Raw genomic sequence first — 23,946 nt, forward strand, 5'->3', positions numbered from 1 at the left:
CACCCTCCATTGGCAGTCTGCTGCGAGCCAACACTGCGCTGACGAGAATGATGACGACGTACACTCGTCGTGGCCCCGGCCAGCAATACCTGAAGCACTCGCTGACCAAGCCCTTGGAGGAGATCACCAACGACAAGGACCTCTCGCTAGAGATCAACCCGTCCACCGTCTACGAGAACTACATCAACGAGTTTGAGACCAAGACCGGCAAGCCCTCGCCGCTGAAGCGCAAGGCGCCACCCGAGGAGTGTGCAGAGAATGACAACGTGAAGGAGATCATCAGGCCACGCACAGAGCAGCTCATCACCTTTGGTGACAAGTTCATCGACTCGATCATCGCCTCGATCGACCTCGTGCCATACGGCATCCGTTGGATATGCAAACAGATTCGCGAGCTGGTCAAGGTCAAGTTCCCCACGGCCACACGTGCCCAGACATGCGGTCTGATTGGAGGTTTCTTCCTGCTTCGCTACATCAACCCTGCGGTGGTCAGTCCTCAAGCGTTCATGCTGGTCGACGCCAAGCTGTCCAACAACACCAAGAAGAACCTTACATACCCCGCCAAGATGATGCAGAACCTGGCCAACAACGTGATGTTTGGCGGTGTGAAGGAGTTCTTTATGGAGCCGCTCAATGTGTTCCTCGAGAAGAACAAGGATCGTCTGAACGACTTCCTGGAGCAGCTGACAAAGGTGGACAACCTCGACGATCACCTCAGTCTCGACAAGTACATCCAGCTGGGCAGGGTTGGCGACAACATCACGATCAACATCACCCTGAACGAAATGTACTTTGTGCACAGTCTGCTCGAGCAGCACATGAACGTCCTGGCGCCAGAGGCCAGCGACCCATTGCGTCTGATCATCAATGATCTGGGACCAGCGCCAGCCCAGCTGCCCAGAAGCGAGAACGCCAACGTCGAGCTGAAGCTCTCCAATAGATTCGAGCTGAACGAGTCGCTCAGCATCAAGCCCGAGCAAATGTACAATGAAACCAAGTATCTCCTCTTCACAGTGCTTCGATCGCTGGCCAACGGCAAGGAGGCCGGCCTCAATGACATGGGCGCCACGCTGGCCGAGGTGGCCAAGCACGCCGCCGTCAACAAGAACCAGGAGATCGTCGACCACATCAAGAAGATCCTCTTCAACTTTAAGCAGCTCACCAGCTTTGGATATCTCAAGGAGGAGGACAACTACTCACAGCTGCGAAAGGACATCGTCGCCGAGATGCTCAACTACGAGTCCTACATTGCCAAGACCAACAGTGAGCTGGACAAGCTGCGCCACGTTCTCGACGCGATCAAGGAGCACAACCTCTTTTTGCAGGGCCAGCTCGAGTCCTACGAGAAGTACCTGGTGAACGTCAGAGAGAACTGTGGCACGGACAAGAAGGGCAAGTCCTCGTCCAAGGAGAAGAAGGAGAAGACCAAGACCGAGAAGGTCAAGAAGAAGGGTCCGTTCAAGTTTAGCTATTCGCAGCTGGAGAAGGACGGAATCATCCTCGAGTCCGAGGTGCCAGAGGACCGTCGCTCCAATATCTTCTTCTCGTTCACGTCCGAGTCGCCGGGCATCTACGACGTCACGCTCATCTATCGTACGACGTCGGTCTCTGAGATCAAGCTCCATCTGGACGAGCTTCTCGAGATGCAGGCCAACCACCAGCTGGAATACGAAACCGATTTCTTCAAGCTAAACATCAACCTCCTCCTGTATTTATTAAACAAGTCGTTCCTCAACTAAAGGACCGGACTTATAGTCAGCCAGTCAGTCAGCCAGCCAGCAAGCCATGCCAGCCAGCCATGCCAAGCAGAGCCATCCCCCTCATCACCAATCAAACAATAACATCATCTTCTGCCATCAATACTTAACAATCTCTGCAGCTGGATGGCCATCCCTTCCTTCCTTCCTTCCTCGACTACTACCTCTACCTCTCACACACTCCATTACCGCCGCCGCTGCCGCGGCCTCCAATGTATCCTTTCTCCATCCAAACACAAACACAATCTCCCTCCTCCCCCTCTCCCAACCCAACTTGTTGTATACTGGGCGTCCAACCTATTTAAGTGTCCCAATCAAACGGGACCGCATTCTAATAAAGTATCATAACTAGAATCAATAGACAACCTTTGGTTGTTGTTGTTGTTGTCGTCGTTCACTCATTATTGTTGTTGGGTTCATTGACTGGACATCCATTCATTGGCACTCTCAACCCAACTTGTGAGTTTGAATTGAAATAGGCGCCTTTTTTCAAATTGAAGTTGTTACAACTTCAACAGTTCATCGTCAATGGGGTTGGGATCAACAACACATGATCTATCAGCCATCACATTACAAACAAATAATAAGGCAAACAACAAGCATACATTCATAGTACTACTATACCTATAACAATCATGGAAGTTGAGGAAACTATACGATCGACCAATGATACTCTGGTCACCAAAAGGAAAGAGTCAATCGTCAAGACTCGCAAGAGGATGTCAATACTCAAACTAAAGTATGTCATTGTGATACAATCAATCAATCAATCAATTACTCACCATCACAACAATAACAGGGAGTTGTCAGAGGCAAAGAAACAACAAAGGAATCCACAGATCAAATCAGCAACAAAGTATGATATTGAACAACGTCCAACACCAAAGATCAATCCACATGTGCGTGCCACAATGGGTCATCATCAACAACAACAGACAAAGGTGTCCAAACCAGACTTTGACAAGATACATAATGAGGAGTTCAAGAAGCTTCAGTCTATCACTGACTATGAGGCAAAGAAAAGGGACGACGATACAAAGCGCAGGAATATGTGGGCCAAGTTGGGCTTTGCCATGCCATTGCCATTCGAGTCATCGACCACAGAGGCCACCGTTCCAAATGGCGCCAGTTGTGATGAGGCATTTTGTGACGAGCAGAATGATGACATGGACATTGATACCGACAAGCTGATATCACAGATGAAGCTGAGCGATACCCCTCCCGAGGGTTGTTCCATCCTATCTGAGACCATGGCCAAGTCGTCCACTCCAACCAGGACCAGATCCAACACGACCACTGGCACACCAACCAGTACCAAGGGCACAAGGACACCGACCAAGAGTCCAGCAGCAGCAACAAGTACATCAACATCAACAACGACATCAGTCACACCCACAAAGCAACTGCTCTCTCGCTCCACCAGCAGTGGCACACTAAAGTCCAACACACCCAGTAAGCTCAAACCACCCATAAGTGTGACCAAGACACCATTGCTGTCCACCAGTCAGAATAGCAATCCAGTCAAGGCTACCAACAACGGCAATACACATTCATCAGCCAGTGATCTGGCAATCTCCACATCCATGCCCACCACATCCACATCTTCATCATCATCATTATCATCAACAATGACATCCAAGGCAACACAAGCCAACAACCACCACAACAACAATGTAAATACACCAATATTCACAGCGACAACCTCGGCCATGTTGCTGGCCCATGCCAAGGAGCAGACCAAGTCAACAAAGAAGACCATACCCAGTCCATTCGGCTTCTCCTCTTCGTCCAGAAGCAAGACATCCAGTGCCGCCAGCTCCATCTCTGCAATGGCTGCATCCACGACTACAGTAACACCCGCAGCAGCACAGACCACATCACAAGCAACATCAGCAACAACAACAACAACCTCAGCGACAACAACAACGACAAAGACCAAGAAGCCATCATCATTGAAGAAGACATTTAGTTCATCTAGCTTCTCATCTTCACTCACATCAACATTGTTCCGTCCACTGATGAACCTTGCTGGCAGAGGAAAGAAGGAGACCACCACCACCACAGCCGAGCCCCCAGTGACCATGAGTGATAGCAACAGCATTCTCCGAAGCAATGACAATCACACCAACAATGCCACCACCACCACCACCACCACCAACAACAAAGTATCATCCACTGTATCGGCCAAGGCTAGCACTGCTGCTGCTGTTGTGAGTAGCCAGAATCTCCCGCCAACACCAAAGTCCGAGAGCAAGAAGACCATCACCTCCACTTCGGTCTCGTCATCCGCCACCAAGACAAAGTCCAGTAGTGCTCTAAAGAGACCAGTCTGGAAATAATAATAATAAAGTAATTACACCTGATAAAGTCCCGCTGCTCTGCATTTCGTTGGTGTGATGTTCTTGTCGTGTGTGTATGTGTCGGCTTGTTAACTGACAAATAGGCTTTATTTCGGCGATAGATAGGAGGGTGGATGTTGTTCATTTAAATGAATAGTGAAGTCTGAATGAATGAATTAATCAATAAATGGATGTCAACCAATGACATGTGTGTATGAATATGATTTATCAAATGAATCTTCATCTAGACCAGGCCCACAATCCAATCCGATAAAGTAGCCCAAAAAATCAAGGTTTGATTTTATGAATGCATCTGGGATCTCGATCTGAATGCCAGCTGGATAGTAGTTCTGGAGCTATCCAGCTCGGTCCTTTGGGAAAGATGGATATGAAAGTGGGGGTTTAAGTTTGCCTTTCTTGCAACACCCACACCTGACTGCATGACTAATGACAATAAACAACTTCATCCTTCCCCTGCCTCCTCTCTCTCAATCTCTCTTTTAGATTTTGATAAAGATTTAAGTGATACAGATAGAGAGTGTATAACAGATAAACAGATAAACAGAGATATATATTTAGATAAGGATAATGGACTTACCACCACCACAATATCCTCCACCTTTGAAACTACCACCATTGCCATCAAAGCCCAATGGTCAACCTCCACCACCACCCAGCTCGGCAAAGCCTACCTCTGCTGGTCCGATGATTTCTGCACCACCACCATTGCTACATACATTACCTGCATTACCCAAGCCTGCACCACCAGGCACATCATCACTTGGCCAAAAGCCACTAGCACCACCGCCACAACAACAACAACCTTTGTCACCAAACTATTCGAAACCACCTGCCAAACAACCACCTCCATTGCCACCATCGTTGGCCACTGGAACAGCCACAACCAAGTCATTGGGATCTATCCCACTTCCAGCATTACCATCCATCAATAACCTACCACCACCTCCACCTCAGATGACACTTCCACCATTGCCATCCCAAATGACACTTCCACCTCCACCCCCACCATTGTCCGCACCAATATCCACACCAGTATCATTACCTCCTCCTCCGCCAATGGGATCACAACAACTTCCACCGCAACAACTACCACCACCACCTCTACAACAACAACAACAGACACCTACCAAGACACCGCCACCATTGATGCCCAGACCAGTGTCACTCAACTTCAAGACACCTCCACCACTTCTGCCTACTCAATCGCCAATATCACCACATTCATCCGGCGCTATTGCCAGTAACCCAATGCGTGCCAGTTCAGAGTCGGCCTACACATCCCCAGCGACATCCAATCGAAACTCAATGGATGTAGGTGCACCCATAATGGAGTTTCCCGAGATGATCACACAGAATAGGGTTGCAGAGGAGAACTACAACTACCTCAATGACATATATCACAAGATTCAGAAGCGTTCACAATCGAGCACAGGTATGTTCCAATCCAAGACAGTGCCCAAGAATTCACTCACTCACTAACAACTGACCTGTCTGTACCACAACGTAGCCACGTCAAGAGAGGGCAATAGTTTGGCAGAGGCATTTAAGAACTATGGCACAATGCTCATTGCCCAATCGGATAATGAGCTGGGACAGTGCATGTTCAAGATTGGTGATCTTCATCGTGATATCGAACTGTTTAGACAACGATGTGACATCCAGTCTATCTCGGGACTGCGCACAGCCGTCGAGCAGTACGTCACCAGGGACATCAAGGTGGTGAGGAGTTCAAAGAAGAACTATGACAAGGTGCGATCAATGTATGACAATCTCGAGACCAAGTGTCTGTCCAACACGGCCAAGGGCAAGGGTGTGAACTTGGTGCGTCAGGCCGAGTTGCAGCAGGAGCGTGACTACCTCCGTGGTCGAGTCAGCATCGTTGGTAACGAGACCCAAGCCACTGTGCGTCTGGCCACCGACTCCAACTCTGTGGAGATGATGGAGCAGGTAGTGGAGTATGTAGAGGGTCTGCAGAGCATGGCAAAAGCGCTGCACGAACAACTCGATTCAATGCAGCCATCCTTTGCTCAATACAAGAAGGAGGCTCAAAGACGTCGATCTGAGTTGGACCGCGCCATCGAACATCAGAAGCAGGTGACAATCAGCACAGCTAACAGTCCTGCCATTGTTGCCGCTTCTCTAGGTACGGCAGCGCCGGGTAAAGAGAGAGTGACCTCTACCGAACTCGAGAGGGATGTGATTGGCGAGGATCCAAAGCGTACCCAGGTGCGTAGATTCGTCATTGCCGAGCGCAACTATGTTGCTGGACTCAACACCCTTGTGCAGGTCTACCTCAACTCACTGAGGACAGACGATCGTCTGTTTAGCAAGATATTCAAAGAGGATGAAGTGGCCATATTCTCCAACGTTGAGGCACTGCTTACACACCAGAACAAGTTCTTGGAGGACTTGGATAGTTGTCTTAAGCAGTATGGCGAGCCCTCGGCACCAACATTGGCATCTGTATTCTTCAAGGCATCACCCAAGCTAATGCAACTGTACTCTGTGTATATTGGCAACTTCTCCAAGGCTCTACATACTATCAATCGTGTAAAGCAGTCCAAGAACTTCCAACAATTCCTCAAGACCTGTGAGGAGAAGTCGGATGGTGCCGACCTTGACTCGCTCATCCCCACGCCACTCTCGCGTGTCACAAGCTACCTGATCATACTTCAAGATCTCAAGGATAACTCTGCCAATCAGGATGAGTTGGACATGATCATGGAGGCACAAGAGAAGATGAAGACCTTGGGCGATCTAGTTGGACAGAGTCACAACCTCATTCAAATGATGAAGCTCCAACAGTCTTTGATAGGTTTCGATGCGTTGCTCGTTCAGGAAGGTCGATATCTTATCAAGGAGGGTGGTGCATCAGTGTCTCAAGGTGCCAATGCTCCAAGCTCCAACATGCACATGTTGTTGATGAGTGACCTGATCATTCTGTGCAAGAAACAGAATGCACTCTTCCCATCAATGTTGTCATATGATAGTGGAAGCAACAACAGCAGTGCCGGTAACAGCAGTTCATCGCATGGCTTCAAGTACAAGTACATCTCAAAGATTGATCTACAGAACAATATGGAGGTGAAGGAGTCCAAGGAAGACAGGTCTCTCGTGGTCACTTGTGGCGCAGCCAACCTCCCAACAGTGTTCAATCTCACCTTTGATAACAAGTCACTTAGAGACGACTGGATGTCTGCCATCACCAAGGCCAGCTACAAGATCAACCAGAATAAGCTGTTTGGCATCCCTCTGGAGCAACTCTATCTTCGACCATCTGAGCAGGGACGTCCCATCCCTTCATTCGTTCAGCGTATCATCGATTACCTAAGCGAATATGGATGCACTGAGGAAGGAGTCTTTAGGCTTTCGGCCAACCAGCGCATCCTGGACTCTTCCAAATCTGAAATCGAGGCTGGCGTGGAGCTGGACTACTCAGAGTTGGACGTGCACACTGTGGCCTGCCTATTGAAGCTCTGGGTGCGTAACCTTCCAGAGCCTCTTCTCACATACAAACAGTTTGATAGCTTTGTTGATATTGCCAACGTATCACCAATGTCACAAAAGTACCTGGCAATCAAGTCGGAGATGGAGAAGCTTCCGCAGTTCAATAGGTTCTGCACATTCTATCTGATGCGAATGCTTACCAAGGTGGCCGAGCAATCATCAATCAACAAGATGACACCAAACAACATCAGTATCGTCTTTGCCACACTTCTCCTTCGTAAGAAGGGAGCTTCACCTCTGGATTGCACTGCCTTCAACACGATATTCGGACTGGTTGAAGCCTTTATGACTGGATTCCAAGTGATATTCAGCAGCGTCGAACAGGAGATGCAGCAGTATCAGAGCGACGCCGCCAATAACAGTGGCTATAGACGTTCCGCCAAACTTCATGCCATATCCTCTCCAGATACATCACCCACCATCTCTCGTCGTACCGCCCCTGTAGTCTCTGAGGACAGCGATAGTGATGGAGAAGAGAGCTACCCATTTGGCACTGGACTCGATGGCAACAAACAGGGCGTGTCCATTACAATCCAGTTGGGAGAGATTGTCAAGCAAGGCTATCTTACCAAGAAGGGAGCAATGAGACGAAACTGGACCAAACGATGGTTCGTTCTGAAGCAGAACTACCTCTTCTACTTCAAGACATCACGTGACAAGAAGCCCAAGGGTATCATCCATTTGGTCAACATCGCAGTGCAAAAGTCCTACTACAAGCCCTTCTGTATGGCAATTCGTGAGTCCACCGAGAACAGGGAGTTCCTCATTTGTGGCAGCAGTCAATCAGAGATTGATGAATGGATCAGCAGTGTAACCAAGTGTTCATCATCAACAAAGCAGCAATTGATTGAATAAAGAATAGCAACGTCGTCGGAGTAGGCGCCTGGGCGTAGTAGCGCCTTTATTGTGCTGCTATGTCCATCCTACTGATTGTACAATATAGTAGCCAAACTATTTCCTTGATTGAAAAAGACCATATAGCACGTGCCAGAGTTCAGTGATTGTTGTGTGGCGCATGAGGTACAGTCACTGTTGCATTTACCATAGTAGGTGATCGTACTGCCAACTACCTTGTAAATGTAATTGACTCCCACAAAGTTGGCCATGCACTGGTTCGTCTTTGGTAACAGGCCACTGTAGAATAGACTGCATCCAGTTGATGTCTTTACCATTCTGTACATGTGGACAAAACAATCATGGTTAGAAAATGTTGATTGATCGGGATATTAATGTACATACGCGTTCATCATCTTGGGATATGTGTATGAGGTTATGTTATCGTTGGTATCCAGTCTGACACCATTGCTACAGGTGTTGAATGAGAGGAAATATGGAGATGGACAATTGTACGGACAATCACAGGCAGATATAGTGCATCCGTTGGTATTGCAATCCATTCTGGTTCCAGCCATTAGAATGTCTGTGACACTGGACGATAGATATGTATAGGCCACCATGAGTTCTGTACCGGTGCAATCATTATTGCTATAACGTCGGAGCATGACAGTGGAGGCATCGGATGATCCAATAAAAAGGAATGGCAGAAGAATGCAGAGTATTGCCAGTTTGTTGTTGGTGGTAATGGATGACATGTTAATGATGATCCAATGAATAAAAGGAAGATAATGGGTAATATTAGGTAATATTGAAATAATATAAGGTATTGGAAGGAGATATTGATAAGTAATCTAACTATTCTACTACTTGATTTAAAGGGTATGCAAAACAACACCCTTTTATACCAACCAGACATGTATGACTTGAGTGACAATACATTGTATCTGATCGTTAAATGTATGCTGCCAAGGGGCGTGCTCCCAATCGACCGATGGTCCATTGGTAGTTGGAAATAAACCTATGGTTTTGTGTAGGGGAGGGAGGCAATGGGCGGATGGGGATGTTCGAATATTAACAAAGCGTAGCAGTAGTGGATGAGGGATCCGGTGCATGGATGGATTCAGAAGCGGGGGACGCACCCTCCCTCGCCCGCTTTGGCAATACCTGTCCAAATGGGCGGCCATACTGCGTAAATGATAGCCATCATCTCCTCAGCTGTCTATGATTTTAATCTTGGCTGTGATCAGCTTTCGACACATGGGACACTTGTTAAGCACTTCGGCACAGGTGTGACAAGTGACCATGTGGGCGCAGGGAGTGAAGCATATGTTCCGGCAGCTCTCCATGCAAATCACACAGCTCTTGAGTTGTATCTATGGGCGTACATCATATGGTCAGTTGTTGTTGGTTGCTGTTGTTGTTGGATGTTGTTGATGTTGTTATTGTTGCTGTTATTGCTACTAGTGTCGCACTTCAGTGTTTAAATTGAGTGAGATGATGGGTATGATGTGGACATAGGGTGCCTGATCGATCAAATGGCAATAGAACTCAACTCCATTTGAGTGAATGAGTGTGTTTGTTTGGTGAGTGTGTGTGTTTGTTTCGTGTATGATTGATTGCTTGTGTGTGTTATTAATGATGGTGGTGGCAGCATTAAGGGCAGATGAATGAAGGGGTGTGTTGCGATGACACCCACAACGTGTATCGCATATGCAATCTGCCTCTAGATATGTCTGGAGATGTTTCGACCACCTTTTGCTCTTATTGTTGTTGATGAATTTGTACATATATGTACATAAAGTACAAGTAATATGTCATTGGCAGGGTGGAGTGTATTTTAAGACGGTTACAGCTGCAGATCAAATGTGATGATGTTGACAGCAGCAGCAGCTGTAGCAGGATGTGATTTGAATGGATGGTGGAATTTGGAAATGGAAATGGAAATAAACAAATACATACCAGTTGTTCGTTTATGGTGTACAGTGATTTGCCAACCAACTGACTGAGGTTCACCAACTGGTTCATGTCCATTGCCGAAAGAGCAGTTTGGTCGCCTAAAAGTCGGCGGTTTTCCAGCTGTAGTTCTGATAACTGCTTCCGCAATGTACCGGTCTCACTCTGCTCTCGCTCTCGGAGCTCACACTCCTCCTTGACGGTCTGACGAAGAGTTTCCACCTCCTTTTCGAGCTCCATATTGGTCTGAGATATCTTGGCCATTGAATTCTTAAACGACTCGCTCTGCTTGGTGTACTGTGCCAGTTGTGATCGTTGGGTGTCCAACTCTTTTCTTTGAATATCGTTCAGATTACTCGCCTTCTTGTGCTTCTCGCTCAACTGCTCGTTTTGCTTCTTCATCTCCTCTTTCTCCTTGGCAATGATCTCCAAAGACTTTGACAGTGTGTCCATCTCCTTCTTGGTCAGCTCCATTGCCCGCTGACTCTGCTCCAGCTCCTTCTTTGTCAGATCCATTTGCTTTGTGATCTGGCGACTCTCACTAAGTGTCATCTCCAACTCATTGACCTTGTCTTCGAACTGCTTCTGCATCCTTGCCAGTTGTGATTGCCATTCCATTAGCTTATGGTTGAGTGCTGAGTCATCAGTGTCGTGATCGCCACCAGCACCACCAGTCAACCAATTTTGAGTGGCGTCGGTCAAATGCTGCATCATTGCTTCATCAAAGTCGTCATTCTCTGAGGTACCATCATCACTGTCATTGTCGCTCCTTCTGTGAATCTTCATTAATGTCTCTTGGTCCAGTTGTGCTATTGGAAAGAGTAGCTTGCTGAGTGGTGTGCCTCTAAATAGCTCTTCATTGATATCGCAACCACCACCGCCACCTCCTCCACTAGACCTTTTCTTCTTTGATGCTCTGGAACCAGATTGTTGAGGTACCAAGGACGATAATAGTGGCGAAGCGTCGGCTGCCTTTGGAGGTGGTGAGGGTGTTGCTTTCAAAGGTGATGGTGATGATGATGATGATGTCTGTGATGGTTTCCCAGATGGTGATGATGCTGGTGCTTTGGGAGGTGGAGAGGGAGTTGCTTTCAAAGTTGATGATGATGATGTCTGTGATTGTTTCACAGATGGTGAATGTTGTTCGTTTGACAATGGATTGAGTAACTCCTTGATATCAGAGTTAAAGTATGGCTTATCCTTCTCGTTTGATAATCTAATAGAATATTATTGATAAAAAGTGTTAGACTTTGATTCTCTAGGAGACATCGACTTCACTTACATATGATCAAGGTCAACAGTGAACTTGTTATCCTCTTCGTTAAATACATTCCTCATCTCTGACTCTAGTACATAGACCAACATGTCTATGTGTGGCAGGGTAGTTAGTTATCTTATTGCCTAGCAATGCCACGAACCACATAATACTTTACATGCATATGAGTAGTTTCTTGAGATTCTACCATTCAAAGTGACCATGTCTACACCATAGGGGAATCGATCTGTACCTGGACCTATTCCCATCTTGCTGACATACTTGAAGGATACCTCCTCAACACAGTCACCCTTGACTTTGATCCAGTGCGGTTGATCGAGAGGCCGCAGGAATGTATAGTAGGTGCCTTGATAGTCGTCTTCGGGATGCTCGTGCATCCATACACTGTATAGTACATAATGATTCTCGCTGGATCGTTGGTCAATGTCCTCGTCCGGTTGAAGTACCTGGTCATAATAGAAGTCCTCGGGGAAGTCTATTTCGGCACGCCGCAGATTCTCATATGGGATGAATCCAGGTGATGCTGTTGTTGACTCTTCTGTCGTCTTGTTATTCTCATCAATGAACAATCGAGGTAGACTGACAAAGAGTACTGATGGGAAGAGGTCGATTAATCTAAGCTGGCTATTACTATTCCGCAGTAAAGTAACCATATCTCCACTGATTACTTTGTTGTCCAAGTTGATCGCTGGTGGGTGGCGATGGAGGGACGTGTCGACACAAGGTTAATCACACTGCATCTTGCTGGTTGATCAATATCCACTAACTTACTATATACACTCTCTGTTTCATCATTATTACCAAAGCATAGGTAATACTTTAGTTTGGTCTGTTGTTGTGGCAAGCTACAAGAGATTGCCTGTGCCAGTGTCTTTTGTAGGATGGTGTCAAACTCATACTCCTTGTGCGTCTCTGTCAGTGGAGGTGAGGGTGTCATGTAGAAGTAGCTAAAGAAGTTGATGGCCTGAGCGAAGCGATTGTCAACGACGGGACGATCCTTGGACAGCTGGTAGATGATCCTTTGAAGCTCCATGGCCCAAACGTTGGTGGTGGTGCGAGGCAACTCGAGCATAGCACGCCGCAGAATGGGCATAAAGTAGAAAGAGAGCATCAATGAAACGTAGATATTATGCTCAATCTGCAACAGACTACTAGCTTTGCAAATGACCGACTCGAGATAGCTACGTTTGCCAAACATTGAATCATTGTCCACGACGGCGTCCATATTGATGGTGATCACAAATGAATCACTGAGTGCAGACATGTCATTGTAATCGCCTAGTCGTATGAAGTTCTGGAAGCCAGTATATGCGCATTGGCTTGTGATCTCGAATGATGTGTCTATGTTGTATTGGAGGGAGAGTTAGAGACTGGACTGTATGTGCAGCGTCACAAAGGAGGATGTAGACCTTACACTTTGTTGCATACTGTGAAAAGGCAGAGGATCGACTGGCATTGGACTTTGAGTTGTTGGGTCTAATGTCTATTGAGAAGTCGATGCGAGCCGATAGTGGCTTTGTCTCGACGGCGACAAGGAAGATGGAGATGTGTTTGTCGTGATAGGCATGAAGAACGTCGGGATCCTGTGGCAATGGTGACCTCAGCACAATGGACCATGGTTGACCGTGTAGATAGAATGCTGAACTGCACTTGACACCGGTGCTCTTGTTGAACTCGAACTTGTCTATGTATGAGTGTGTCTCACGTCTCTTGTGGAGATGCGGGAACAACGTTAAGTTGCTAAGCAGGTTGACACTCTCATTGTGTTGTTGTTGTTGTAGACTAGTCGTAGTAGTTGTACTTGAAGAGGACAGAGGTGATTCATTATTTAGTTCATTGAACTGCAGTTGTTGATGCTGTTGTTGCTTCTTCTTCTTTCCTTTCTTTCCTGCCATCTCATCTGCTATAACATGTATATATTACGTGTTTGTATATTTGTAGAAGATTGAAAGACATGAGATCGAATGAATGAACAGTAAGATCTAAGTTTACAACAATAACACACACGAAAAGACTAACCACCGTTCATTCATTCAAAGATAGATAGATGGTACAGATAACTAATCAATAGCAATGTTAAGATACTCATATCGCAGACTGTACACTGCAGTGTATCACCAACAACATCCAATACTCAATAATGCACGATTACACACCACAACTTCGACGACCACAACTACAACACCACCCAAGAGGTCACCAACTCTAAAGGTTATCTCAAAACCATCATCACCATCACCATCATCATCCTCCACGACTACTCAGCAGTCCAACAACAACAATGTAAAGCCAACAGACAGTCCAACAATATCATGGCCACCAAAGATTGACAAGCCAAGTAGTAGTGTGTCTAGGTCATCTCCAAAGACAACAACAACAACAACTGGCAACAACAACAACAATGACAAGACATTCGTATCTTCATATTACAAGGTCAATGAAGAGAATGTACTTAGCTATCTCGACAGGAAGAAGTTACTCTATAGAATCAGTGGACATGAGGTAGGTCGATCAACACAACACGGCCAACAGCAACAACATGATGATAACCCTTTAGCACATCAATATATAGATCGTTGTCAAAGAGTGTCCAATGTGTCCAGACACAAAGGGTAAGCTGGACAACCTGTGGAAGCTATATATATCAAGAGAGACCAGCACATTCTTTTGTCATCGATGTTCAAACAAGGGATCATGGTTCGATTTCAAGGCCAACCTCGGTGATCTATCCCTCAAGCAGATATCATCAACCACTGGTGATGAAGTGGACGCACATGATGTTACCACTACCATTGCTGATATTAAAAGGATGGCTACATATGCTGCAGAGTTGGACAAACATCCTGATGTCATGTAAGTGTTGTAGTTTGGATCGTCACATACTATAACTGACAATCAATCAATCAATCACAGCACCAAGTTAACTGGAAAGGGTACAGGCGAGAGAGGATTGACATTGGAAGTTTGCAAGAAGTATCAGGTTGGTGTCACTAATCAATCATTCTTTGTGGAGGATGGTTGGCAAGATCAAAAGTGTATCACATTTCCATGGACAAGCTTGGACAAGAAGGGCAATGTAATCACACATCGATGCAAGTTGAGAGCGGTCAACATGAAGGCTCTCCAGAGAATAGAACCAAAGGGTGGAAAGTGGGGATTCTTTGGATGGCACACAATACCCGCCGATGCCAAAGAGATTGTACTGACAGAGGGTGAATACGATGCCATGGCCGTACATCAAGCCACAGGCATGCCAACAATATCACTCCCGAATGGTGCCAACTCTCTACCCATTGCACTGTTGCCATTGTTGGAGCGCTTTGAGAAGATATATCTTTGGATGGACGACGATGTCATTGGACAGGAAGGCGCACAAAAGTTCGCCGAGAAGCTTGGCATCCAGAGAACGTTCATCATCAAAACAAAGCAGGGTCAGGATGATGGTCCTAAAGATGCAAACGATGCACTGCTACAAGGAAAGAACCTCTCTGCGATACTGTCCACCGCCGCCAATGTTCCACATGATCAGATATGCGACTTCTCATTGGTGAGAACATCGATATACAATGAGCTGACCAATCCAGCATCGGTCAATGGTGTAAAGAGCAAGTGGTTCCCAACCTTTAACAAGTTGCTCAAAGGTCATCGTAAGGGTGAGCTCACCATCTTCTCGGGACCAACTGGTATTGGAAAGGTAAGGATCAAACTACCTAAACAACAACGACCTATCTCTAACATAGTTCATGATACAAACTAGACAACACTACTCTCTCAACTGTCTTTGGATTTCTCCACTCAAGGTACACGCACTCTATGGGGTAGCTTCGAGATCAAGGTTGCAAGACTGGCCAAGAAGATGATGGGGCAATACACTGGTGTCAATCTGGAGGACAAAGTAGAGGAGTACAATAGGATGGCCGATGAATTCGAGACACTGCCAATGTACTTCCTACGTTTCTATGGTTCGACACACATTGACAAGGTACTCGATGCCATGGAGTACGCCGTATATGTACATGATGTGGAGCACATTGTACTGGATAACCTCCAGTTCATGCTCAGTGGTCAGAGCAAGGGAGTGGAGAGATTCGAGAACATGGATGAGTCGATCGAGAAACTCAGACACTTTGCCACACAAAAGAATGTACACATCACTGTTGTCATCCATCCAAGGAAGCAGGACATTGGCATACCCTTAAATATCAATGATATATTTGGTACTGCCAAAGCAACTCAAGTAAGTATTATACATGACAGCTGGACACTCAAACAATTTGTGATAACTGACTCTCTCATTCTCACTCTTACTCATTGCAGGAAGCGGACAATGTAATCATAATGCAGAATGGAAAGAACTTTAGATATATTGACATCAAGAAGAATAGGTTCTCTGGTCATTGTGGAATCATACCACTTTCCTTTGATCCAGACACATGTAGATTCAGCGAGTTGGATACAACTGTTGTTCCAAAAGTCAATACTACCACGCAACAACAACAAGACGCACCGGTGAGCACAGAACATAGTGTTCAATGATCATTCATTATTATTATATAAACTAGTTTATTGAGTATGAAAGTGATCTCCTTCCCTTGCGAAGTTGCTCCAGTGAAGTGGTGCCCTCGGCAATAGCAAGGTAGCAGAACCTGTATTGTTCCTTATTCTGCACCATGCCTGGCCTCTGACTTCTGAAATTGGCGATAATCTTTGGAATGTTTAGTGTGACAACGTTGCTGTCTGCACCTCCGCCACTAATCGAGTTGGTGACCACTGAATGAATAACACAAAATGTACCAGATCTTCCGATTCCAGCACTGTAGTAAGTAGTAGGTAGTATGTTAGTTTATGCTGGACCCACTTTCCATTTACTGAATACTAACCTGCAATGTACAATAATAGGGCCTGTCTTTGGTTCCTTCTCGACAGCCGCTATCAGGTTTAGAAACTCCTTGATTGAAACTGGTGTACCATGGTCAGGCCATGCGATATATTGATAGTGGATGATTCTACGTTTCTCTTTAGTCTGTGAGGGAGAGTGTTGATGTTGACAAATGGGTTAATTAACATGTCCTCTCTGTTGTTGTTGTTGTTGGCATTAAGAATAACATTACCTTTAAATTCTCTAAGGTAAAGTATCGTTGGATGAACTCGTGTAAAACTATGCTTGTGTCGAATTGGACTCTAATGTTTCCATAGTCCTTGGAGCCGGCGTCTATCCAGTATCTGTCGCATTTCTTTATGTTGCTCTCCTCCTCCTTGGTCAGCATCACAATGATGTTACTCTTTACCTCCCAGACCATCTTCCAGAAATCGTTAAATGTGTTCTCCAAGGGTCCCTGTGTACAAATATACTTTTTCTCTTTGTTCTTACTGAGTGGGTCGTTAATGTAACTGGCATTGATATAGTCTGATCCCTCTGATTCATCATCAGAGTCTACAGAAAGTCTAACTCTATGTGGTTCAACTATTATCGTTTGTTTGTTGTTAGATGTGAACAATTTGTTTACTTCCTGGCAGTGTAAACATACCTGGCAAGACGTTAATATATCTATTCTTCATCTTATTCTCTTCTTTCAAAGCAGTTCTAAAGTCTCCATGTAATAGATCCTTCTCTGTCCTCTTCTCTAGAAACTATATACATAATTAATTAGTATGGTGTCGCCATAATAAATAATAATAATAATCTTACATAGAACTCTTTCTCCACTCCATGATTATAGACAAACTTATTGATATGGTCTCTAATATTGGTAGTCTTGATCTCAAAGGTATTGATGTCATCCAATTCAAAATTGTTTAAAGTCTCAGAGGCACAATTATTGTTCCCCTCAGGCTCGTCTATCCTCTTTAGCTTATAGGATGAGGTTGATGATGTTGTTGTTGTTGTCGTCGTCGACGATGAGTTTGGGCCTACATGTTGGTTGAACCGATGATGGTGATTTAGTAAGATATGCTGCTGTCCAAACGGATTGACAGTGTTATCTGTTGAACGCGACGATGACATGTTAGTTTCTCCTTTGAAGGAATGAATGTCCACTACAAAATATGTATGTTGCATACAGGAAGAAATATTGGAAGAAGAAGTGATGTACATCCGTCCGCCGCTGTTACTGCTGTTGTTGCTATCCTTAAACTAAATGTAATATCACCGGTGTCTTGAAAATAATGAATCGATGTGAATTGAATTGAAGTGATATTGAATAATTGAATAATTGTTTGATTGATTATTATTGATTGGTTACAAAGATGGAACTATTGTTATATCGCTAATAATAATATTATGTTCTCTCTTCCTAATTTCCCAAATGTGTTTGTTGCAACAAACGGACTGTGTAGTCTTGTGTGTTTGAACGTGAGATAGAGATAGTGTGTGCGTGTTAAAAAAAAAAAGTGAGTGACTCCCAGGCCTGTTGATTGACTGGTAGGGGTATGAATTAATTAATTATAATTATATTATTTTTGAAAATTGGGAGTTGTTGCTGTTGTTGTGTTTGATGATCAAGGGAACAATGATCTCGGGGATGGACAGTAGTAAGTTCGAATATCAAATAAATAAATAAATAATTCAAATTAAATAATCGATATTTCAAAAAACACACGTCAACTCTAAAATGGAAGGTGGTTTGAGAGCGATGATGACGAACAACCCAATGAGGATGCAAGGGTGCGACTCTTCCTGAAGCGCATAGACTAACACCTAGGTTAACGAGAAATGTTCGGAGAAGTTCTCTGCAATTGGTTGGTTCTTTGGATCTTCGATACATGTAATTCGGCAATATTCTCCAGAGATGAATATATTCATCGCACTGTAGAAGTTACGAGAAGCTATAATAGATGTATGAATGAATCCAAAACTTACTCATCATTATTGGCTTGGTTATTAAAGACCTCTAGATTGTATTCTCTCCTAATCGCCAGCTGCAACAACAGATGAACACAATTGTGTATCAATGTTTCTATTATTGTATTGATTATGAAGTCACTGCTGCTGAATGAAATTGAAGATGATCTTAAGCTTCCATGATTTGTTATAACAAATAATACTAATGATGTAAAGGGAGATAGAGAGAACAATAACAACAACAAACAACATTTTGTTTCGTATCACACACCATTGGTGAATGGTCATGATACTGGTACAATTGTCACCACCAAAAGAATGTGATAAGTCAACAACGTTCAACAAGTCTCGAGATGTGCTCCTCCTCCTTCACTTTGTACGATGATGCACAACAAAGCTAATCAGTTGAAAGACAACAAGTCCAGTTTGTACCAACGCTCGTCTATTTATTTTTAATTAATTAATTTTGATCTTTCAATGGAAATTATGTCAGGATGGGACCCGAAAGGCCAGGTTCCCATGACGTAAGATGTGTCTTTATTATTGTTTGTCATTCTATATATCATTAAGTTATTATTATCTTTATATCTATCAATCTCTATATTACTTCATAACTAGATTGTTTTGAATGATGAAGAGTCCAAAGAAACAACAGCAGACAGAGTCAGTCGACTCTCGTTCACCTGCCATTGACCCAACAGATGTTCACACAGACACTGACGAGACACACAGTGGCAACGTACATCATCGAGTACCCAAACACATGAGGCAGCCAAAGTACATGCTCACACCGAGTGGACAGACAAGACTCAACAGCGAGGAGTATGACAGTATGAGCTTTGTCAAAAAGCCTCACAGCATCCTCACAATGGTCATCGCTGGTTTAGTCGTTGTATACTTTGCATTTACAAAGGATCAATCTTCAGACACAAGTATAAAGACGTATGTACCAACCACCTTACTACGATATAACATTGATAATGCACTAATGAATGAATGGCAGTGGACTTCTTGGAGCATGTGGAGCATTCCTTTTGTTCTCAATGCTTCAAATGAGAGATGGTGTGTTTGTTCGTCCACATCCAGCCTTTTGGCGTGTAGTCATGGGTATGGGTGTGATCTATCTATGTTCGTTGGTCTTCCTTTTGTTCCAGGTAGGTACTCAATCACGGTGACAATCACTCACCTACATACTAACAAATACAACACATCACCATGCTAAATCACACTAGTCTGCAGATGATGCAAGGAAATTGATGAAGCATATCGATCCAAAGTTGGGTGTCCCTCTTCCAGAGAGATCTTACGGCGATAACTGTGACCTTTATACACCAAATGACCCAAAGTCAAGCTTTAGGAACCTAATGGATACAATCAATGACGAGTTCATTTGGGCACACTTCTTTGGCTGGTGGGGAAAGACTGTCCTTATGCGTGATACTGTTCTCTGCTGGACCTTGTCAATCTCCTTTGAGATCCTCGAGTTGACCTTTGCCCATTGGCTACCAAACTTCCATGAGTGTTGGTGGGATCATGTAAGTAGTACGAGATATGTTCGACCGATGATTCATGTCTAACTTAGGTCATTTGACCTACCTTACCTCTTAGATTATTTTGGACATCTTGGTATGCAATGCACTTGGAATTGTTTGTGGAGTGTTGACGATCAAGTACTTAAAGATGAAGGAGTACAAGTGGGCAGGTAACGAGGAGAAGAAGATCAAGAAGAAGCGCAACATTCTTGCCCGCGCCCTCAAGCAGTTCACTCCAGTTCACTATGAGGACTACAACTGGCAGATCGCATCCGATTGGAAGAGATTCCTTCACTACATATTCGTAGTAGTCTTGGTAAGTTCCATTACAATCAAAGCACAACAATACACACCAATCCTTACAATCAACATATACACACTTATATAGGTATCATTGATTGAACTCAATGCATTCTTCTTAAAGACACTGTTGTGGATTCCTCCACCTCACATTATCAACGTTCAGAGACTGGTGTTGTTGTTGTTCATCGGAACACCTGCCCTTCGTGAATACTACCAATTTGTTTCTGACAAGCAAACCAAGAAGTTGGGACCAATGGCATGGATCGTCATTGCAATTATCGCCGTCGAGCTGCTCATCTGTGTTAAGTATGGCGGAGCTATGTTCTGGGAGATCCCATTCCCTCCAATGGTCAAGTACCCATGGTACTTATTTTTGTCAGTCTCTGTCATTGGATCAGTCTACTACTATGGATTCTACAATAGAGCGGCCAAGAAAAAGCTCCATTGAGCGAGCATCACCATGGTCCAATATTAAATTAAAAGTACATCATCACAATATTATCATGTAGCGCTAAAGCTATGCGTGCACATCATTGTTTATTTATTGCCAAGTGGTACGTACGACTGAGAGGTCAACTTTGRAAAGTCACTCCTTACTCTCTTGGTATCCCTCTCGCCGTTTAGGCCAGGTAGGTCTGTAGGTGAATCAAARGGTGGAGTCGTCCCAGTCGCGTTTCTTTTCCATGGACACTGGCTTGGGTGATGAGAGGCCAGTTTCGGCCTGGTCAGGCGTTCCGTTGCACTTGACATGTACGATCTTGTCCATCCTCTCGTTTATTTCGACCGCCAGGTACATCCACTCTTCATTGGTCTCATCCCAGAACTTGTCGAACTTCTCACGACAGATGGGGCACTCGGGCTGGTCATCATCGGCCACCATGTTGGGTAGGGGCTTTTGGTCATCCTCCTTCTTGTGTCTGTTATTAAGGAATGGTAATGCTATTTGATAGTAGTTGTTGTCAAAGACAAACAATGTTGTATTAATATTTATATCTATTTACTTTAACGCATACCGTGTTGATTGGGATTGAACATTGTTGTGATGAATGTGATTGGAGGGAGTGGGGATGGAAAGAAAGAAAGACAACGTAGTAAATACCAGGCTGGTAAATTCGCTCACTGGATTATATAAATATAAATTATTCATTCCAGCAAGTAGAAACATAACCAAGACTGGACAACCTTCAAATAATTATAAAGAGAGTGTGTGTACCAATCATAAAGATAGGTTGTCGAACTTTCTTTGTTGTTTGTTGTTCCTCTATCATCCGTAGCAAGTAGCCACAGTGATAATGCTGGAAGTACCAGCACCAAGAAGGTGGAGATATATTGTTGTTTGATGTCGTTTGTTGTTGTTGTGATTGTAGTTTGTTGTTGTTGTTGTTGAAGTTGATGAGCGAAATGAAATAATAATACATACCTGGTTGTTCATGATATACCTCAGTCTCACCAGCGGTGTACTGCATCCATTCATCCTCTTCAATGTACCATGCCCTCGACATTGCTTGCTTCTTCTCCTTCTTCTTCTTCTCTTTCTTGTTCATTCTCCAATGCCAATCCATGTGCTTCCTCATGGGTTCATTGTCCTTGAATCTCAAAGCACATGTCTTACATTGAAGTGGAAGTGCGCCGTAAAGTATCTGGAATGGATCATAGTCCCTGTTGATTTGGAGATACAATACCCCATGATTAGTTGATGTCCATCCCTCTGCAGTAGTATGCAACATGTTTACAAACCTTCGGTAGTCCTCGCCACTGCCAAAGCCATCCTCAGCCATCACTCGCGGACTGGCTGGTTTATTGGCAGTGAGTTTGGCAAACTGTTGCTTTAGGTAGTCATTTCTCATTGGATTGTAGGGTTGGAATATGGCAGTCTTTAGCTCCTGCGACAACATCCTGAATTCGTGATTGTCTGGCTCCTTGCTGACCAAAAGGTCAATCTGCTCGGTCATGGAATAGAGCTGCTTCTGATCCTGTGCAGCTTGTTGGTAGTCGGGACCGGTGTTCCATCCGTTGAGTCCACTGCTGTTGTAGCTGGCGTTGAACGACGATAGATGACCAAACGTTTGGTTATTCGTAGGCATGACGTTGTTGAAGTTGTTGGCCATCATGTTGTTGTTGTTGATTGGGAAATTCTGATGGTTATTCAACATCATGTTGGGGTTCATGGTGTTGGGTGCCATGCCATTGACCATGCCCACCATTGGTCCAGATGCCATATTATTATACATTGGATTCATATTGTTGTAGATGGCGTTGTTGTTCATGGCGTTGTTCATTGGAGTCATATTGTTGATTGGCATCCTGTTGATGTTGCTGGGACCATTGATGTTGCCAGCGGTACTGTTGTTGTTATTGTTGAATTGACCATTGAAGTAATTAGGAGCACTTCCTTTATTGACCCTCGGGTCCTGACTCTGTGATAAGATATATCTAATGGTTAGTAACTAATATGAGGTAGCTAGAGCAGATGTTTATAAAGTGTCACTTTACATTTTGGTGAATGGGATTATGCATTTGTTGTTGTTGAGGTTGTTGCAAAGGTGACTGGTTGAATGGCTGCATTGGTCGCTGTTGTTGGTTGAACTGCTGCATTGGCTGTTGTGGTTGTGGCTGTGGCTGTGGCTGTCTCTGTGGCTGTTGCATTGGCTGTTGTGGTGGTTGTTGTGGACGCTGCATAGGTTGCTGTGGCTTGGTCTGTGGAGGCGGTTGAGACTGTCGATGATGGACGTTCTGTTTGTTGGGTTGCTTGGGTGGCAACAGCTTGATGAGCTCCCCAATGCGAGCCATCTCCTCATTGCCCAATCGTTGTTGGATCTGCTCCAGTAGGGCAGGTTCAAAGTGGACGGACCATGTGTTATAGAGCTTGAGTAGTGATATCCTGACGGTATCGTCGACAGCCTCAAAACTACTACAATAGGTATTGACAAGGTCCCTGGCGAATATCGTTTTATATGCTCTGCCCACATTCTTTATTATCGAGTCCATCAGGTAAAGAGTTGCAAGTCTTTGAGTGTGAGAAGTACTCTGTTGTATAAATGTAGGAGTTGTTATGAATGGTTCAACATTATACATATATATGTTGTTGATATCGATTATTGATTAGTAAGTGAGCTGAAGATTGGTTGTGTGTACAAATTGACAATCAAGACAACACTTACCTTACTAATCCTGTCCTCAACCAAAGCAGCAATCTCTGCAGAGGCTTTGATATTGTCGCGGGCAAAGTGCATCAACTTGTTGATAACTATTGCATCATTGAACGTCAGGTCCTTTAGTCTGTAGCCAAACTCAATGGCAATGTCAGTGTTTGGTCTCTCATCTTCAGTGGCGTGTTGAGTTGAAGATGGACTCAACTGTTTTGGATCATTGCTATGACTCATTCTTCTTCTTCTTCTTCTTCTTCTTCTTGTTCTTCTTCCTTCTAATCCTGAATGCCTATATGTTACTCTATTACTAATATTATTTGATGATGACGTAAACTAGTTTGTTTGAATGTGTATCATTATGAATACTCTCAAGTAGCTTGTTGATGGTGTGATTCTAAACAAAATTATTGAAATTAATGAAAATTCGGTAG

General features: G+C 44.5%; 9 protein-coding genes across 9 annotated transcripts; 4 read left to right on the plus strand and 5 right to left on the minus strand.

Moving 5' to 3' along the window:
* Nucleotides 1–2,392: 2,392 nt before the first annotated feature.
* SAMD00019534_038590 (hypothetical protein) lies at nucleotides 2,393–4,096 on the plus strand (the record flags this gene model as incomplete). Its single annotated transcript, XM_012904751.1, has 2 exons — nucleotides 2,393–2,496; nucleotides 2,557–4,096. The coding sequence occupies 2 exons, from the start codon at nucleotides 2,393–2,395 to the stop codon at nucleotides 4,094–4,096; spliced, it is 1,644 nt and encodes a 547-aa protein (XP_012760205.1).
* Nucleotides 4,097–4,684: 588 nt separating this feature from the next.
* On the plus strand, nucleotides 4,685–8,479 carry SAMD00019534_038600 (hypothetical protein; the record flags this gene model as incomplete). Its single annotated transcript, XM_012904752.1, has 2 exons — nucleotides 4,685–5,549; nucleotides 5,625–8,479. 2 exons carry the CDS (start codon nucleotides 4,685–4,687, stop codon nucleotides 8,477–8,479), a joined length of 3,720 nt encoding a protein of 1,239 aa, XP_012760206.1.
* Nucleotides 8,480–8,547: 68 nt separating this feature from the next.
* SAMD00019534_038610 (hypothetical protein) lies at nucleotides 8,548–9,216 on the minus strand (the record flags this gene model as incomplete). The annotated part of the gene is made up of 2 exons (XM_012904753.1): nucleotides 8,548–8,797; nucleotides 8,864–9,216. The coding sequence occupies 2 exons, from the start codon at nucleotides 9,214–9,216 to the stop codon at nucleotides 8,548–8,550; spliced, it is 603 nt and encodes a 200-aa protein (XP_012760207.1).
* Nucleotides 9,217–10,222: 1,006 nt separating this feature from the next.
* Nucleotides 10,223–13,585, minus strand: SAMD00019534_038620 (hypothetical protein; the record flags this gene model as incomplete). Its single annotated transcript, XM_012904754.1, has 6 exons — nucleotides 10,223–10,351; nucleotides 10,421–11,630; nucleotides 11,697–11,781; nucleotides 11,848–12,378; nucleotides 12,462–13,031; nucleotides 13,105–13,585. The coding sequence occupies 6 exons, from the start codon at nucleotides 13,583–13,585 to the stop codon at nucleotides 10,223–10,225; spliced, it is 3,006 nt and encodes a 1,001-aa protein (XP_012760208.1).
* A 178-nt stretch (nucleotides 13,586–13,763) lies between these two features.
* Nucleotides 13,764–16,226, plus strand: SAMD00019534_038630 (hypothetical protein; the record flags this gene model as incomplete). Its single annotated transcript, XM_012904755.1, has 5 exons — nucleotides 13,764–14,192; nucleotides 14,263–14,543; nucleotides 14,604–15,384; nucleotides 15,448–15,927; nucleotides 16,008–16,226. The coding sequence occupies 5 exons, from the start codon at nucleotides 13,764–13,766 to the stop codon at nucleotides 16,224–16,226; spliced, it is 2,190 nt and encodes a 729-aa protein (XP_012760209.1).
* A 25-nt stretch (nucleotides 16,227–16,251) lies between these two features.
* Nucleotides 16,252–17,784, minus strand: SAMD00019534_038640 (hypothetical protein; the record flags this gene model as incomplete). Its single annotated transcript, XM_012904756.1, has 6 exons — nucleotides 16,252–16,504; nucleotides 16,571–16,713; nucleotides 16,802–17,154; nucleotides 17,219–17,321; nucleotides 17,380–17,672; nucleotides 17,751–17,784. Coding segments are annotated over 6 exons (1,179 nt in total), but the record flags the coding sequence as incomplete, so codon positions are not given.
* A 1,375-nt stretch (nucleotides 17,785–19,159) lies between these two features.
* On the plus strand, nucleotides 19,160–20,814 carry SAMD00019534_038650 (hypothetical protein; the record flags this gene model as incomplete). Its single annotated transcript, XM_012904757.1, has 5 exons — nucleotides 19,160–19,473; nucleotides 19,535–19,685; nucleotides 19,764–20,066; nucleotides 20,140–20,379; nucleotides 20,452–20,814. 5 exons carry the CDS (start codon nucleotides 19,160–19,162, stop codon nucleotides 20,812–20,814), a joined length of 1,371 nt encoding a protein of 456 aa, XP_012760211.1.
* A 172-nt stretch (nucleotides 20,815–20,986) lies between these two features.
* On the minus strand, nucleotides 20,987–22,654 carry SAMD00019534_038660 (hypothetical protein; the record flags this gene model as incomplete). The annotated part of the gene is made up of 4 exons (XM_012904758.1): nucleotides 20,987–21,001; nucleotides 21,121–21,305; nucleotides 21,787–22,025; nucleotides 22,104–22,654. The coding sequence occupies 4 exons, from the start codon at nucleotides 22,652–22,654 to the stop codon at nucleotides 20,987–20,989; spliced, it is 990 nt and encodes a 329-aa protein (XP_012760212.1).
* A 196-nt stretch (nucleotides 22,655–22,850) lies between these two features.
* SAMD00019534_038670 (hypothetical protein) lies at nucleotides 22,851–23,749 on the minus strand (the record flags this gene model as incomplete). The annotated part of the gene is made up of 2 exons (XM_012904759.1): nucleotides 22,851–23,393; nucleotides 23,528–23,749. 2 exons carry the CDS (start codon nucleotides 23,747–23,749, stop codon nucleotides 22,851–22,853), a joined length of 765 nt encoding a protein of 254 aa, XP_012760213.1.
* Between the last annotated feature and the right edge of the window lie 197 nt (nucleotides 23,750–23,946).

This window comes from Acytostelium subglobosum (genome assembly GCF_000787575.1).
Source record: "Acytostelium subglobosum LB1 DNA, scaffold: scaffold6, whole genome shotgun sequence".
In the NCBI taxonomy this organism is placed as follows: domain Eukaryota; phylum Evosea; class Eumycetozoa; order Acytosteliales; family Acytosteliaceae; genus Acytostelium; species Acytostelium subglobosum.